Consider the following 19,420-nt stretch of genomic DNA (forward strand, 5'->3'; position numbering starts at 1 on the left):
AACTACATAAGGCAAATCACTTTGAACTCAGACACCAGATACCAGCAACTGTATCACTAAGTGATACAGTTTATCTAAGTGTATTTGTGTGATAATGTAATTTCTATGGAAATAATACAGACATGACTGTCATTAACCATGAGCTTTAATATATACCGAAGAAATACAAAGAATTGAGCTGACACACAGAACAGGAAAATACCATGTAACGTTTATGAGAACAAAATTGTTAGGAAAAAGTGCTCTAACACAAACTACTAGAATATAGAGTATATATACATATTGCAAAAAGACTGTTCATTTAAAAAAAGTGACTAATATCTTCTTCAAGACGTTCTTTGAAGACTATACATTTTATTTTTTTAAGTGTATTTTTTTCAATTAGTATTTTATTTTATATAATTCTTACATCATTTTTCATTTTTGCACAATGTATGCATTTTCATTTTGGTTATATTCCCCATACAATTTCACCCCCCCCCCTTATTTTGACCCTAATCCTTCTTATCCCCAGCCCTCCTCCCCCATGCCGTAGTGTGTCTCTGGTTTATAGTTGCTTATTGATTTTGATATTTACTTTGTATTAATTAGTCTTTTTCCTGGTCCCTTATTTAGGCTTTCTAAATTCCTACTATGAGTGAGACCATCCAGTATTTTTCTTTTTCTTTCTGACTTATTTCGCTGAGCATGATCCTGAAGATTATACATTTTCATTATAGAAATGATGACTCTAGGAAAAAGAATAGTGAGGAAATTTTAAAACCATCTGTTTAACAATGTAACTTATTTTAATAAAATGTGTAAACTCTGAGGGCCTCCCAGTGGCACAGTGGTTGAGCTCTGGGTTGCGAAGCTGCCTGCAGCCTCTGCAGCGCCAGTTCAATCCCTGGCCACCGGGGAGGGTCCCACATGGCACGCAGACCTCTCTAGCTGCCCGCTGCTCCCCCAGCAGTACTTTGATCCTTCTGCCTGTTCTGCTCTCCGCTCTGGCTCTGGTGAATTCTTTCACCCTCCCGCGCTTCTGACTGTACCCAGTGCTTGCACAAATAAATAAATAAATCTTAGAAAAATAAATAAATAAAATGTGTAAACTTTGAGAAAAAGGAAGAGATTCTTTACTTTTGCGGAAATTAAGCTTTTTAGGAACATAGGATTTGAGACTTGATCTTATAGGTATAGAGGGGATGGTTTTATTTTTATGCTTCTGGGTGTTCATTTCAGACTATACACTGTGTAGTGGTGACTTTCAGGTGGTGCTCAAGGCCTCTTTCACCACAGAACCTCTGAGAAGCACGCTGACACCAGTCATACAAGGACAAGGGTACAAAGGGACATGTTATTACAGTGCTCCCTTAAAGCAGCAGCTCTCATCCAGAGTCAATTTTATCTGGAGACATTTTTGGTAGTTGTGATGGGAGAGAGGCTGCATGTCATGGAACCATGGGGTAGTGGCCAGACAATGCACAGGACTGCCTGCCATGAAAGTGATCTGGTCCAAGATGTCAGTAGAGCTGAAGTTGAGAGAACTTTCTTTAGAGGTATAACAAACCCATATTGAGACAACTCTTTTCTTTATATATTATTCTCCTGTTTCAGTTTCCCTTTTTCACTATTGGTTTGTTAAGATGTAATGGGTCAAGATAAGCTATGAATTTAGCAGAAATGGGCCAAGGAGGCCCATAGGCTACCTTATATAGGCTAGGGTAACTAGTGACTCTGTAGGGAGGGACTCCTGATAAAGTGAAACTCTGTACTATAGCAGGTGGAATCAGTGTGCTTGGAGAGACCCTCCTGCTACCCCCCTCATAACATGTGGCTGCAGGAAGCAATTTGCCGAGAATTTGGGATGCTGACTGGAGTGGCCAGTTTCTCTTTCTACTGGATGTATCCACTACTTCACACCACATGATGATGCTTGATTTTAGTCATTTCTTCATGATAACTTCTGTAGTGGAAGGTATAAACTGTAAAGGCCCCCAAAGCATTTATGAGCAATATTTTGCTCAAAAAAACTCTGCTATTGGCTACTTGAGATAAGGATCTAGGCACATGTTGTGATTTATGTGTACAACTGAAATAAAAACAATTCCAGGAATCTTAAAAAGAACACATTCCAGGCATGTATTTGCAGGTATGGAAGAGCAACCAATTGAGTAATTTTAGCTACTTTAGCATTTGAGATTCCATGGGAATAGAAACAAAAGAAGCAGTAAAATTAGGAAATGTTCTCGTAAATGCTGTTGCTGTTAAAGTTATTGAATGTTTACTGAGCATTTACTCTGTGACGGGCTCAACTCTAAGAGATTTATATAAAATAACACATTTAATTCTTGTGACAACCAAAAAAGGGAGAATAATTATTATTACCGTTTCAGAGAGAAGGAAACTGAGGCATGAAGAGTATGACTTATTTATCCCAGTAAGTGAGTGGCAAAGCTACAGTTAAGAGCCTAGATAGTTAAGCCTCAGTGCCATATTCTTTTTTTTTTTTTTTTTTAGCATTAGTAGTTAAAACTTTCTTTAAATTTACCTGTCCATCTACAGAGACACTCTACCAATATATCTGTAGAGGGAAAAATCAGTATGAAGAAACAAATTTATGTGAAAAACATGTTCATCGTTATCTCAGTAGGCCCAAAATGTAAACATTCTAAACAGTCAAATTACTGTAAATGGAAATTATGCCACATTCACATGATGGATTATTTAGTCATTAAAATATCTACAAAGCTTTTAGTGAGACTGTGAAATACCTTTGTTAGACAATATGAGCTCAGATAGCAAATAAAAAGATATAATCATGTACCAACAATAAAACGTATATCATCACCATTCTTAAAAAAATGAATAAACTTCAAGTAAAGAAACAAATTCTATCACAGCCAATAGTACAAATGTCTGAAGATGGTTTCATCTTTAAAAATGGAACACAGAATCCAGCACCGGAAAAACATGTCTGTGCTAAGAAATTATGATTTATCCTGACACACTGATATGACTAAAAATAAGAGGCATTAAAAAATTAAGCTCTTCAAGTTAATATTTATCCATATAAGTGTCACTGTGAGGGCTCATGGTAAGCCACAGGTACAGCCTCTGTCCCACAGGCAAGCCTGCAGTCCTGAAACAAGTGAATGGCAGGTGAATTAGGAGAAGGAGGGGCTCAGCTTGATGAAAGGGGAACCAGTCTCTTTGAAATTCCTTTGTGTTGGTGAAGTGGGTTTCTTCTCCAAAAAAGTAATATGCATGCAAATCAACTGCAGAAAAATTTATAATAAAAATTTAGTATATAAGGTAAATTATATAATGACCTATAGTAAGGTAGTATTAATAATTTTTTAAGTTTAAGCATAAACTAATTTTTTGGTTTTAGGAGTCACCCTAAGCACTGGTCAATTGCTATGCTTATATTTTGAAATTAGCACATCTTTAAGGCTGTTCTTTTCATCAGCAGGTACTTTGAGAGATGATTTAAATAGAATAGAAAACTATTTTCAAGACTCAAATGTTAAAAGAAGACTGTGCTAGAAGGATGAAAGCAGAAAAATCTATTTTTAACATTAGAGTTTCTAAATAAAGTCATCAGACCTCTTCAGACCCTTGACTTTTTCTTTCCTCTCCTCCTGTCAATTATATGGAAGAGGGCCTTTTCTTCATGCTCATTAAAGCCTAAACAGTAAAATAACAAAGTAACAGAAAAGAGATGTTTAGTTCTGATTTTTCTGAAAAAGGAAATAGGCATTTACAGCTTAAGAATCTTTAAAAAAATCTTCTAAATGAGAATAAAGATTTCTGTTTTTGTTCAAAAGTGTTTGATGCTGCTTTCAAAAGTGAGGTTTGTTTATTAAATGACTATAATCTGATAAATAATTTGCTTAATCTATTATGTGCTGGCTACAGTACTGGCTAATGAATGTTTCAGGTTTTCTTCTGAGAAGTTATTAATATGCTTTAGGAAGTTTTAGGGGTTAGTTTCTTGCAAATACCTTTTTTTTAAAAAAAAATGAGTCAATGTTAAGCAAAGTGACAACTAATTAAAATCTCATCTTGATTTAAGTTTTAGAGTGAATCTATATTTCAGCATAAGATCAGTTTAATAAAAAAAAATTAGCAGTATATAAAGGCCTCTCTGATGACTCAAGTCTCAGCACTATGAAGCTATCTGCAGCCACTGCAGCACAAGTTCAATCCCTGGCCAGGGAGCTTATCCACATATGGCAGCAGCAGACCTCTCCTGTCTCGCCAACTGCTCCCCTCAGCAGTATATTTCAATATGTCTGACTGTTCTGCTCCCCACTCTGTCTCTGGTGAATCCTCTTACTTCCCCCTCCCATCTCTGGCCTACACCTCCCCTCTTGTATGCATAAATAAATAAAATAAATCTTTAAAAATAATTACCAGTACATGAAGAGACAGAAATTTCATGTCTTAAAAAAGTTCATCTTTGCCATCTAGTGGGGAACACAGATATGAACTAAGTAACTGCATGAATAAACACAGAGGAACTATGGAGGAATGTTAGGAAAAAGTTTTGGTGTTACTGAATATACAATGTATACAATGTTATTTGAGAATACACATAAGGCACACAATTCATCCTGAAGCAAATCGTGGTGAGGATAAGAACAAAGATAAAAATAAGAAACCTCAGGTGACTGGGCATGGAAGAGAACAGGGACTTGGAGGCCAAAGTGGAGGATGAACTCAGATGTTAAAGGCAAAGTGTACTTTGCTATAGGCTTTGATCTTTATTCAGTCTTCAATGGGGAACAAAGCATTTTATAATAGCTATTCTTGCTATGGTGTGAAGGAGAGCCTAGGGTGATATTAATGCATTTTTTAAAAGGAAACTCATCAAGACACTAAACTTTACTAATAAAATATAAGTCCCAGATTACATTCATACTTTTTTCATCTTCTAACTTTCATATTCATTAAATAGAGCTTGTATAATGAACAATTATTAATTAGTTCCTTTCCAGTACCCATTAATTAGTTGCCTTTCCCTACTTCTTGGCAAATATCCTGGAAGGTATAGCTCAGGGGTAGAGCATTTGAGTGCAAATGTCCCCAGATTCCACTGGTGTTTCATGGAGTTTCCAAGAAAGTAATTCCTATTATGGTTTTGTGGGTGAATCATGTTTCCCAGACCAAATAAGTTGGTATAGTCCAACCTCCTATTCACAGTAAATAGTTAAAAAGTGAATCTTAAGTATTCTGAAAATGCTAAAACAAAAGGTTTTCTCTTGTTCTAATAAGCATAAGAGTACTGGAAGAGAATTCTCTGTAGGTTTCTTATGTTTCTGCAGAGGCAGAGGCAGGACTTCCTTTGTTCCCATTTATCTTTTCAAGGGTGCTTGTCATTACGCAGCCTTGGAAGAAAAGACAGTTTTTTTATCCATAGCGAAGGCTGGTTTCCTTATTGTCTTGAAAGACCTGAATAGTATCTTCCTCTGTAGCAAAGGACAATTGCACTTACTACCTATTAGAAAAGATTCAGGTTCCCTGGTTTAGGAGATCTCTCCTGTACAACTACCTGCTACAGGTGTCATCACAACTCTGTGGTAAATGAGGTTTTGAGAACAACTATGTGGTAAATGAGGTTTAGAGAATTAGCACAAGAAAATGCAGGCCATTGCTACTGCTGAGGGTGATAAAATGTCCTTCATTTCAGACCCAGGAGTCTCGTGTCTTCTACAAGCATCATGAAACTGGACTGAGTTGTCAGCCTACAAGCAGGGTAAAATCTCAGACCCTTTTCAGTTTCTAATCAGTAGCACATAGCTCTGGAAGCTACTGTCAGGCATCTTGGGGATAAAGAGGAACTGGCCCTAACTCAAAGTCAACATTATACAATTCAAATGGATAGAAAGAAATTAGGCCCTTACCAGACATTGTTAATTTATATGATAAAGTTTTGCCAGCCTACAGAATCCTTAAGATTTTCAGTATATGAATCAATAAATTCTCCTTTTTAGTTAAATAGGTTGAAAATGTGTTTGCTATTTGAAACCAAAAGTATCTTACTGGTGATGTGAGCTATATTTTCTCTTAAATAATCACATGGCACTTTGCTGCTGAATACTATAGTAGTATTGATTTAGATATCAATTGATTAATCTGACTGGCACAACTAGTACAGACAAGATTAGTTTCTGTAAGAGCCCTTGGTGAAAAGAATTCACTAAAGTTTTTTGTGATGTGAAAACACTACTAAAACTAAGACCTGAAATCATAAAATACATAGAAGGAAATATAGGCAAAACACTACATGATATGCACATCAAAGACATTTTTACAGACACATCACCCAAAGCAGTGATAGTGAAGGCAAAGATAAACAGCTGGGACTACATCAAATTAAAGAGCTTTTGCACAGCAAAAGAGACAATAACAAAAACAAAGAGAAACCCCACCAACTGGGAAAACATTTTTGCACCCAACACTAATGATAAAGGACTGATCACAAAAATCTGCAAAGAGCTGATGAGACTCAACAACAACAAAGAAAATAATCCAGTCAAAAAATGGGCAGAAGAGCTAAAAAGAAACTTCTCTGAAGAGGAAATGAAAATGGCCAACAGGCATATGAAAAAATGTTCAACATCACTTGTCATGAGGGAAATGCAAATCAAAACTACCATGAGATACCATCTTACACCAGTGAGAATGACACATATTAAAAAAACTAGCAACAACAAATGTTGGCGAGGGTGTGAAGAAAAAGGAACTCTTCTGCACTGTTGGTGGGAGTGCAAACTGGTCCAACCACTATGGAAAGCTGTGTGGAGATTGCTCAATCTACTGAAGATGGAGCTTCCATATGCTCCAGCAATTCCATTCCTAGGTATTTACCCAAAGGACACAGAAACATTAATTCAAAAGGGCACTTGCACCCCTATGTTTATAGCAGCACTAGTTATAATAGCTAAGCTATGGAAACAAACCAAATGCCCAAAAAATAGATGACTGGATCAAGAAGATGAGGTACATATACACAATGGAATATTACTTAGCAATCAAAAAAGATAAACTCATGCAATTTGCAGTAACATGGATGGAGAGGAAGGGATCATGCTCAGCAAAATAAACCAGACAGAAAGAAAAAAGAAACCCAGATGGTCTCACTCATAGCAGGAATTTAGAAAACCTAAATAAGAGGCCAGGAAAAAAACTAGTTATAATAAAGTAAAAATCAAAATCAACCAGCAATATAAACCAGACACACTATGGGGTGGGAGAAGGGAATAGGATCAAAACTAGGGGGGTGGGAATTCTATGGGACTATAACCAAGATGAAAATGCATACATTGTGCAAAAATGAAAAATGATGTAAAAAATATATAAAATAAAAAAAATTCCATTTAAGAGGTTTTGATAGGTCCAAGAATTGCTACGCTAGTTAGCAGTCTATCATTGTATGCAACGTAATATAGTCACAGAGAGAGTGATTGGTGAAATGAGATATGATGGGTATAAATAACTGTTTCTCTTTCTCTTTTTATTCCTTGATTTTGCATGTGTGTGCATAAGAGAGAGGGAGGGAGGGATGGGGAGACAGACAAAATATGAATATAAACAGATGAGGTTCCTGGTAACAGGAATAGTAAAAACAATGCCTATTTAGAGTTATCTCGGTAAGTATGCTATTAAAGTTTTTAATAAGAAGCAGAGAACACATTTTTGTGATGTTCCAATTTCAAAGTGTAAATCTAAGAAGATAATCAAATAATCAGATAAATCAATAGGGTAGTATTTTAGATGAAGTAGTAAACAAAGATGGATTTATTTTCAGCTACAATTCCAAAACTAATCACAAGTGGAATGCATTATGATAATTATAGGGATGGTGAATTCATTCATTCAATAAGCATTTATTGGATCCCTATAGTAAAAACTTAATTTAGCAATAGGTTTTAAGGGTCATAAAAATATTTACACCTTTCAAACTAATGGATCTTCTTTTAGCAATCTATTGTGCGGAAATATTTCTAACTAAAATAAATCTTACACTGGAAAATGCTCAACCAAAAGTATTTATGATATTAAATATAGAAACATGTGAAACATAACAATATAAGGATGAATATCATTGTTATGAGGGATATATGAATATGTCTTTCACAAATACATCCACATAATTGTAGGAAAAGAGGCAAAATGATTATACATCAAAATGCTAATAGTGATTATAGCAAATAGAGGTAGAAAGGGCAGCTGGTTTTTTGATTCTCAGTCATTATTTTCCAAAGTTACTTAACTTTTAAGATGTAAAAAAGTTAACAAAACAAAATCTTCAAAGATTACCCAACTGTTTATCCAATGAAAGTTAAATTATTGGATATCTTATTCAATATCTTATCCAGAGTTCTCATTTTCCCTCCACTTTTCTTTGAATCTTATCTTACACTTTTCTTCCCCTACACTGCATACAGTCCTTAGCATGGCCCCACACAAGGGATGAAAAAGATAATCAATTAGAGTTTATTTAGTTGAATGGACAAATCTTTTCTCTTTCTGAACATTTCCTGGCTTACTCCCTCCTGGGGAGTGATATATTTTAGTAAAACAATGTAGTACTTTTAAGGGAGATTATATTTTCATAACAAGACTTTGTAAAAGTAGTAATCTAATTTAGAAATAGGAATTAGATAAAATCAGCAGGGACACCATACAGGTAGTTTTTTTCTCTTGCAGACATAGATTAATTAACTTTGTTTTCTATTTATCCATATTGCTTCAATAAATCAATTTAAAGGAATCAAATTATATTCCATATCTAAAATTTTATTTTCTATTTTAAATTCATTACATTAAAATTTGAGATGCAAAAAAAACTTGAATATTCTCACTATTAGCTTTTAATATAATCACTATGTAAAGCTAATGTTTAGGATTACTAGAATTAAAGCAATATTTATTGACTACTTTAAGAATCTTCTCTAAAATTTATAAAACTATCTAAATGCCTATAAATTCTGGATACAATAGTGCCCAGCAAATAAGCAGATCTTATATCTTCATCTTATGGTGTGGGGCCCTGAATAAAAATTTGTTATCCCATTGAGCAAGAAATTAAAACCTATTTAGTTGATATGAAACTTGACATGTAATTTTTTACAGAAACAGTCACATTGTAAGTAAGGTTTTAGATTCCTACAATACTTTACTGATGCCAATTTAGCTTATTACTCTGAGGATTTAGTGGGCTAGTACATGAGTCCTATATTTCAAAAGATGAACTGATATACAAAATTGTTCTCAGAATGACAATAATAATACAAATTGTGTGCAACTGATATCTTTACATACAAAATATGTCACATACTGATAAATGAAAATGACTATTTTCATCATAGAAAAATATACAGTCACTATAAAAATAGTTCAGTGCTTCTGCACTTATGAAAGATTCTGAGTTATAGGTTAAGAAATAAGAAAAAAAAATAGAGTTTCACCGTGCTGTATATGCTAACTCCATGTACACTCCAAGTATACCAATTATTTACATATAACATCTTTAATTTAAATATATCATCTGTAAATATATCATCATTAATTTAAATATATCATCTTTAATTCTCACAACCTCATTTTAAGGAAGTAGTATAAGCAATAGAGCATATAGGAATAAGAAATGGGATGCACTAATAGGGTAAAAGTTGAAGCATTAGGATCAGATATATCTAGTATTTATTATCTATACAATTATAGTCTCTCTAAACCTCAATTTTCCCAACTATAACAAAAAGAAATTGCAATAGGATGTCACAGTTTAATAAATATAGGTGGATACTGCCTTTCTTCCAGACATATCACAGAGTTGTACTTTCTGCCCCCATTGTGGTTGGGTAGGATAATTTTTGCTGTAGAGGACTTGAACACCCTACTTTCATCAATGGGCAAATTAACAAGATAGAAAATAAACAAGGAAATAACAGCTTTAAAAAAGGAATTAGGGCCTCCCTGGTGGCACAAGGTATTAAGATGCAGCAGCCATTGCAGCAAGAGTTCGATCCCTGACCAGGGAGGTGACCCACATGGTGTAGCAGACCTCTCTTGTCTTGCACCCGCTGCTCCCCTCAGCAGTGTATTTCAGTAGATCTGCCTCTTCAGCTCCTCACTCCTTGTCTCTGGTGAATCCTTTCACAACCCCTGCCTTTGGCCTGTACCCCAGCTCTTGAATGCATAAACAAATAAATCTTTAAAAAATATATGTATAAAGAATTAGACTACATGAGCTAACTACACATTTATAGGATACTATACTTCTCCAAAAGCTGAATATACATTTTTCTCAGGTTCATTTGCAACATTGTCTATGACAGGCCACATGTTAGGTCACAAAAAAATGTATCAATAAATTAATGAAGACTAAAATCATATCACGTATATTCTCTGATCACAAGTATCAAACTAGAAATCAACCAGAAAAAGAAGGCAGATATAACCTCTAAAATGTGGAGACTGAACTATACTACTGATGACTACTGGGTTAATGAGGAAATCAAATAAGAAAATGAGAAATACCTGGAGGAAAACAAAAATGAAGACACAAACTACAAGAACTTATGGGACAAAAGCAAAAGCAATACCAACACAGAAATACATAGCAATGCAAAGCCACATCATGAAACAAGAAAGAGTGCAAATAATAATCTATCCTAATATCTTAAGAGGAACAGAAAAAGAGGAACAAAAAAAAAATCAAGTCAGTAAAAGGAATGAAATAATACAAAATTAGAGCAGAAATAAACTAAAAATGAAATAAAAACATCCAAATGATCAATGAAACTATAAGCTGGTTCTTTGAAAAAAATAAAACTCTAGATAGGCTCACAAAGAAAAAAAGGAGAAAATTCATTTCAGAAACACAGAGGAAATAACCCCAAAACATTTATATACAAAGAATAGAGGGAATAAAACTTGTATTCAGCAAAAAGAAGATAATGATTATCAGAGGGAATAGGGAAAAAGGGTGAGGGAATAAAGGAGGGAAGTAGATAGGGTATCGGCATGGATGGTTTGGTGAAGGGAAAATAAGAGAAAAACAAATAAATTCCATCCCCATTCAGCTTGGCAAAGGTAAGAGAAGGACTCCTTTCCCCCCAGACTTCCCTTTCACTTAAAAAAAAATACAGAGGATCATAAGGGACTACTATGAAAATATATGCATCAATAAATTGAATAATTTCTAATTATTTTCTAATAAGTCTCATTATTCCCAAGTGATATGACTGTCTACAAAGTTAAAGAAAACTTATGACCAACATATTATAACTAATGAGAATGTGGCAAGGTTAGATAGAAAGTCAACAATAAAAATAATTTTCAACACTTAATTATCAGCAACAAGTTTGAAGACATAATAAGTATTTCATCATCGTCATTGGGGAGAAAGTCAAGATGACCTGGTGTTGGGATACTGGACTTACCTCCTTCCCATAGGCACAATAAACCTGCATCTATGTTGGCAGCACAAACCTAAACACCGCTGGCAGCTCTTCTCTGGCCTGAGCCTCTGCAGAAGAAGTCTACTGGAAGAACTCCTGAGATGAGAGGTAGGCTATAGTTGAGGGGTCAGTTGCAGACTAAGGCAAATGGGAAAGTTCTGCTGGTAGAGTCTGTCTTTAGCTTACAGTGGTGGCAGATCCCTCCTTAAGTCCAGCAGCTACCACCCCAGAGAGGTTTATGCCATTGCAATCTATAGCAGTAATTCCTTAGCTTTCCACCACTCTAGTCCTCAACCATTGGCTGGGTTCCCAGGTTCCCACCCTGTGCTGGCTCTTTAGCCACAATCAACTTGACAGTGACACGATTTCAGCTTATACAAGAAAAAGCCCAAACACCCTATGCCTATACCTTGCAACTTCCTATTCTAAACCAAAATCATTATCATAAGGTTGCAAGAAAAGTTGTTTAGCTTAATCCATAGAATAAAGAGCACCAAACAAAATGAGGACACAGAAATTCACTTCAATTGATGGAACTAAACAATCTCTGGGAGAAATTCCTAGTGCAGCAAAACTAAGTAAAAGAAACTGTTAATGACACCTACTGAAATAAGGAGAACAAAGGATGAACAAAATGAGAACTACAATAAAGACTGAAAATGAGAAAATTTCAAACAGAAATTGTAGAGTTAAAAAGCACAACAGTTGAATTAAAAATACAGAAGGTGAAGAGAAATGGGGCAGCAGCATTTTTTTTCGAAGAAATAATAGTACATAACTTCCCCAACCTAGGAAGGAAACAGACATCCCAGATCCAGGAAGCTCAGGGGTCTGAACATAATAACCCCAAATGGAGATACACCATGACATATTGTAACAAAAATGGCAAAAAATTAAAGTTTAAAAGAGAATCTTAAAAGTAGCTAGAGAAAAGTAATAGGTCACATTCAAGGGGAGTACATAAGTCTATCAGCAGGTTTCTCAGAAGAAGAAAATGACATGATAAATCCAAACTTCTGAAAGGATAAGACCTCCAATCAAGAATACTCTACCCAGTGAGAATTACAGGACAAATAAAGAGGTTTACAGACAAACAATAGTCAAATGATTTAATTCCCACATTGCACAAATATTACAGGGATCTTTATGAAAATAAAAGAAACCCCATTTAGAAGCAGCAAGAGGGCCTTCTGGTGGTGCAGGGGTTAAAGACAACACTGGCAAGCTGTCACCAGCCACTGCAGCATGAGTTTGATACCAGGCTGGCCAGGGAGCTAACCCACAGGGCACAGCAGACCTCTCCTGCCTGGCCTGCTGCTCCCCTCAGCAGTGTATTTCAGTAGATCTGCCTGTTCTGCTCTCCACTCTCTCTGGTGAATCCTCTCACTCCCCCGCACCTCTGGCTTACACCCTAGTTCTTGTATGCATAATAAATAAATCTTAAAAAAAAAAAGGCAGCAAGACACCAAAAAACATAAAACATAGTAGATGAAGGGAGGAGAGAGAGTAAAACTGCTGACTGTTGAGATAATATTGCTCACTTTCAATTTTAAGTAGGTTATGAACATAGAACTTTATATATAAGGTATTACTAAGTTTATGTTCATAACAAAACAAAAAATACTTAGAAGAAACAAATAAGACATAAAATGGAATCCAAATACAACATAAAAGGTAGCTATCAAAGTACAAGAAAAGACAGTAAGAACAAAAGAACAGAGATAAATTGTGAAATCATCCAGAAAACAAAGAGCAAAATGGCAATAAGCAGATAATAATTTCCTAAATGTCAAAGGTATAAAGTCACCAATCAAAAGGCAGAGAGTGCTATATGGATTAAAAAGCAAATGCTCACTTGATGCTGTCTATAGTATACTCATCTGAGCTCCAAAGACAAACATGATCAAAGTAAAAAGTTGGAAAAAAATCCTACAAACAAACGGTAACCTAAAAATGGGAAGGGACAGCCATACTTATATCAGGTAAACGAGAATTCTAGCTGAAAATGGTAACAATAGATAGGGATGGATGTTACATAATGAAAAGGGATCAATTCATTAAGAAGATATAATACTCATTAATAAATATGCACCAGAGAGTTGGAGACAAGACCCTTTATTCTGTCACAGATATGATCATTCTTAATTTTTCTTGCTAAAATTTAAAGGCTTTCCATTAATCATGTTATTTTTATAATTATAAAAAATCAATAAATTTTTGCACTTTTGAAAAGAGAATTACATTTGTATATTTCATTTTACTCTTAGAAACAACCTTCTATTACACTTGATTATTTCCTATATTATAAAGTAGAAACAATTCTGACTGAGAAGTAAAACCATCTATTAGAAAAAAATATCACTGTCTATTAAATAATAGGAGTGTACTGAGAGTTTCTAGATGATTCAATGTACTAAGTAAAGAAGTGCTTTTTAAACCATCAGCTTAAAAAAAAAAAAGGCTGAAAGAAATGTAAGCAAAGGGCATAGAAATACAAGAACATAAACAGCTTCACTAATGCTCATGTGGTAGCCTAAGTGGCCTAAAAAGCAGACATGACTTACCTTGGTTTTAGGAGATGGTTTTTGTATGTCTCTTTCTAAGTCTTTTGTTAGGACAATAGGTGAGGTGTTTTTACAACTGGCCTCCTATAAGAGAAGTACAAAAGAATCATTGAAGAGTAAAGAATATTATCCTAATCAGAAATCACAATGCAGCAAAAAGCAATCTCTAAGGGAGAGGAGCATTTCTGAATTGAGTTGTTCACATTAGAAGTTTGTGAGACTGTAGTGAGGAGTGAACGTGCTTCTTTTTTTATTAGTCACAAACAACAGTGAAGTAAAAGAAGATGGTGATGGAGTAGGTGTAAGATATATAGAACATAATATAGTCAATGAGACCATTAAAAATCTTATTTACACTGTGTTATGGACACATCCACAGTTCGCCCCTTCTTAGAAAAACTGAGTGTTTAACTCTCCAAGATATTAATGACCAGCCAGAGTTACTAACTTACCCACACTATTTTATAAATGGGTTCTGATTCTACAAATAATTTCCCTTAAATTCCTTCAGAAGTTTAGCAAACCACTATTGAACAACAGTTTCATACAAATATCCTCACTGAGGGAAACTATTTCCAAAACTATTAAAAGTCCTTGGTTTACATCAAATAGTACTGCAAAAATAATAACAGAATTAAGAAGGCAGCTTATATGAAAATGAATAAACTTATTAGTTCTATATGATAAATATAAAACAAAAAATAATTTTGTTTAACAAATTTTAGTCTCCATACTTTACAATATTACTAAAATCTGTTGGAATTATATTCATTTAATTCTAAAGGGAATGGTATATAATATCAGGATAAAATGTCTCTAAAAATTACTACTACTACTTACTGCTAAGAAATATTTACTGAGGGCCTCCCTGGTGGTACAGAGGTTAAGGCTCAGCGCTACTAAGCTACAGCCAGCCACTGTGGCACGGGTTCAATTCATGGCTAGGGAGTTAACCCACATGGCGCAGCAGACCTCTCCTGCCTTGCCTGCTGCTCCCCTCAGCAGTGTATTTCAGTAGATTCGCCTGTTCTGCTCCCCACTCTGTCTCTAGTGAGCATTCTCGCCCCCGGGGGCCTCTGACCTACACCTCAGCTCTTGTATGCATAAATAAAATCTTAAAAAAAAGAGAAATATTTATTGAAACTTAGGATATATCAGGAACTGTGCTAAAGACTTTGCATTTATAATGTCATTCCCTACCCCCATCCCAAAACAACCCTGACTTAAGACTATTAATAGTCTCATTCCAAGGATAAAACAAAAGCTTACAAAAGAGTCTGCCCAAAGTTACTAGAAATCAAGACTATTCTGTATAAATTTGAAGGCATGTGTTGTTGTTGTTGTTTTTTTAAGATTCATTTATTTATGCACACAAGAGCCGGGACACAGGCCAGAGATGCGGGGGGTGAGGGGATCCACCAGAGACAGAGTGGGGAACAGAACAGGCAGATTGACTGAAATACACTGCTGAGAGGAGCAGTGGGTGAGACAGGAGCAGTCTGCTGCGCCATGTGGGTTTCTCCCTGGCTGCCCGGGGATTGAACTCGTGCTGCAGAGGCTGCAATTGCTTCATAGTGAGGTGCTCAACCCCCTGCACCACCAGGGAGGCCCAGAAGGCACGTGTTTTTAATCACCTTTATATACTGCTTCTTATCAATATACTTGACATCTTAAATAACAAGTGGTAAGTCATTACTTTTGAAGCCAAAAGAGTTTTCAAATGAGCAATATACAGATAAGGGACTTGAATCCTGAGATTTTGTGCCTAAGTTCACACAGAAAGTGGCACAGCTGAGCTCCTTGACTAGGCCACAGGGTCATGGCACTTTTCTCAACTTTGTGCTTGGGAACAATCAATATTCCCAGACTCAGATGGGATGAAGGGCCTCTTCTATGTGGCATAGCTGCGGTACTGCTAACATGCTCAGATGCCTGTGGCCACACGTACGGCCTATGTAAGGATCCAAGGCTGTATTTCTGAGATCCCTAAGTAAGTGTGCATTCCAGTCCTACCCTTCCCACCAGTCACAACACCTGCTGGTGGTTAAGTTGCTTACTGGAATCAACCCATTCCTGCTTCTGACTCACTGTGAGAGGGATAAACTATATCCAGCATGACATTTAGAAGATCCAAATGATTAAATGCATAAACCATTTGTGTAATTTGACTACACTTAGATAATATAATGGTGCTTAATCCTTATACCCCTTTATAACTATTGGCATGTTAATGCTAGAAAGTAGTGAGAAGTAAAAAGGCCCTTTTGAACAAAATTTTATTGAAATATTGTTGGTAGTATTTTGTAATTATAGGATTCCCCAAGGTGCTGTCACCATAACAAGACTGACTCTTATGTTAACAGGAATAGATGACCTTTGTTTATGACTGTTTATAAATGCTTACAATTCTTTCTCCCTTATGCATAAACTAAAAGTGACAATTTCTTTATTCTCCCATTTTCTCTGCCTGTTCTTGTGGCTTTATGAAAACAAGGCTGATGGTTAGTTCTTCCCTATAAAACTCAGAAAACATTTTTTTGTATACTTCTATTTGAAAATGCCACCTACATGAATGGTGATTTTTTTTTTTTATGATTTTAAATTCACACAATAAAAATAAAGTAAAGTTTAGACTGAGAGCATTGAATCAGGAGCCCAAGAGACCTGGTTTCTCAACCTACTTCCTAACTAACCAGCTGCAGGATGTTAGGCAAGCATTTTACCCTCTTGGACTTTGTTCAGTTTAAAGATCCATGAAAGAAAGAAATTAGATTAGATGAGCAAAAAGAATTATGTCTAGTTTCAAATTTTAATAATTTGTGATTTTATTAGACCAGGGAAAAGAGTCTTTATTAACAAAAAGGTAAACCACCACTCACACAGAGTTGCATTCCTAAAGTTGTAAATACTGGCACCTGCCCCTACAGTGGACAGTGAGCCAGGGAGCTCCAGGACCACAGAGACTCATGTTACTCAAATTTCTGTAGCAAATAAAATAGTTCAATTAGTCCCTTAAATAAGCAACTGGTAGTCACATAAATTTAATAAGTATGTGGGCAAATAAACTCAGAGTTACAATCAAAACCCGTCCATCATAGAAGTGTATTTTCTATGGTTCTAAGAAGTAATATCCATGTCCAAAATTATGGAACTTGAAAATATTATGAAAAGCTGTGTATCTTTAAATTCTTTTCAGATAAAACTTGACTTGTGAGGTTAAATTTGTGTTTAAGGACCAATGCATGAAAATAAGGTAGACCTCACTGGTGTCACATTTGGTGATTGGGAAGGACATTATAAACGTCTAGGTTTTCTAATTTGTTGGCATATATTGGCCATTATAGTTCCTTATGACCCTTTTTATTTTGGAGGTACCATTGCAATAACTTTTTTTTTTTACATGTTAAAAGGACAGGTAAATTAGGGAAAGGAAAGAAGACCTTCCACAGACGTAAGCAGGCAGAAAGGAGATGGCTTGTGAAAAGGAAATGCCTGCTTAAATCATAGGCAGGCAAGAGTAAATGAATCTTTAATTATTGACAAAATAGACTGCTTTCAGAAGTGGGCATTTTATAGTTTCTTCAAGAATAATGTTCTACTTCTCCAGGTGAAATTAGAAAAGCAGTAAATGCACTTCTGAACGGATGGACTCATTTCTTTCTTTCCTACTTATAGTCCTGTGTATGGAAGGCATCCTACATGCCACTTGATTCACTAGATATTCGAGATGGCAAATATAATATCACTTTCTTCATTTCCTAGGCCACTGTAGGGTAAGGTAAAAGATATCAGGCTTTTCTGCCCTCCCGCCATTAGGATAGGTGACGGAGCCCTGTGGTCCTGAATGCATGCCTGATGGCGGGCACCTGGAGTAGGGTGTTGGCATAGGTAGATGGGACTCGATTGGGCTTTTAAGGGCGGCATCATGGGGATGCCAGCAGAAGCCGAGAATGAACAGAATCTGAAAGAGAAGCTGAGAACGAACAGAAGCAGAGAGAAGGCCGGAGAGTCCAGAGTGAAGACCTGCTGGGGGCTGGGAGGCCTGCCAGCCTACTGGCCCCCCAGCCTGCTGTGTACCTGGTAATCCCAATAAAAACCTGCAAAAAACCACTGAGGACTCTGACTCCTCCTTTACCCAGTCTGCTGGGTTATAGAAAACCTGTCCTGTGTCTGTTCCTGACTCTACAGCCACCCCCATCATTAACATACTATCTTTTCCTGGAACAGCTGCTATAGTCTCCTTACTATTACCTCTGCTTTTTTTTTCTTTTCTTTTTGGGTAATGTTGGTTTTCCTTGCCGGTATTTTGAAAGTAAAGGATCTCCCCCTTCAGGTGTACTTACTGTAGCACTCCTGTCACCAAGGCTACCACACAAGTCATTGTGTTTCCTTCCCACTTTGTTTTTATCCCTCTCCCTCCTCCTCTGTATGCTTCAGTTTTGTAGTCTGCTTTCAAAGGGTAGTATTTAAGTTTGTCTTTATCGGACCCTTTGCTTGGTTTCTTTATATTCTACATATAAGGGACACCGTCCAATATTTATCTTTTTCCTGATTTATTTCATGTAAGTTTATCCCTTCTATCTCTATCCACGTCACCACAAATGACATGATTTTATGGTTTCTGATTGCTGAGTGATATTCCCTTGTGTATATACATCATATACTCCTGATCCACTCATCTGTTTTTAGGCACGTAGGTTGTTTCATAGGTTGGCTATTGTAAATACTGTTGCTATAAACATGAGAGTTCAAGTTTCCTTTTGAATTAGTGTTTTGGCACTCTTTGGGTAGATACATAGAAGTGGAATTACTAGGTTGTATGGGAGGTACATTTTTAATCTTTTGAAAAACTTCCATGCTGTTTTACACAGGTGTGGAACCAGTCTATAGTCCCACCAACAGTGAGAAATTTCTTGTTTCTTAATATATGCATAATATTATTGCCAATATTACTATCTTTATAGTAGCCCAAAGTTTTGGTATGCTGTGTTTTGTCTTCAGATATTTCTTAAATTCCCTTTTTATTTCTTCTTTGATGCAATGACTGTCTGAGATTATGTTGTTTCATTTCCATGTATTTGTGAATTTTCCTGTGTTCTTACAGTTATTGATTTTCAGTTTCATTTGACTGTCAATTTTCAGTTTCATTCATTGCTATGTTTGTGATCTTAAATAACTAAGATTTGTCTTGTTGTCTAAGATGTGAGCTATTATAGACAATGTTGTGTGTTGTTGGGTTGAAAGTCCTGAATATGTGTGTCCGGTCCATTTGGTCTGCAGCATTCTTCAAATCAGGTTTTTTTTTTCCATCTCTGGATACTTCAATATTTCATTCATTATTGAAGGTGAAGGATTGACGTGGTCTACCATTATTGTATTTCTGTCAATTTCTCCCTTCAGATG

The 19,420-nt window shown here is 35.8% G+C and overlaps 1 protein-coding gene across 6 annotated transcripts in view; it reads right to left on the reverse strand.

Annotated features, from left to right (window-relative positions):
- The window catches only part of FAM13A (family with sequence similarity 13 member A), a 269,649-nt gene that overhangs the window by 127,048 nt on the left and 123,181 nt on the right, over positions 1-19,420 (reverse strand). For all 6 annotated transcript variants that reach the window (XM_054688133.1, XM_054688132.1, XM_054688131.1 and 3 more), the window contains exon 6: positions 14,018-14,101. In XM_054688133.1, coding sequence (XP_054544108.1) covers positions 14,018-14,101 — 84 coding nt within the window. The remainder of the gene's footprint in view (positions 1-14,017; positions 14,102-19,420) is intronic.

Source organism: Talpa occidentalis, unplaced genomic scaffold (assembly GCF_014898055.3).
Source record: "Talpa occidentalis isolate TD23 unplaced genomic scaffold, MPIMG_talOcc4v2.1 talOcc4.6, whole genome shotgun sequence".
Lineage (NCBI taxonomy): Eukaryota > Metazoa > Chordata > Mammalia > Eulipotyphla > Talpidae > Talpa > Talpa occidentalis.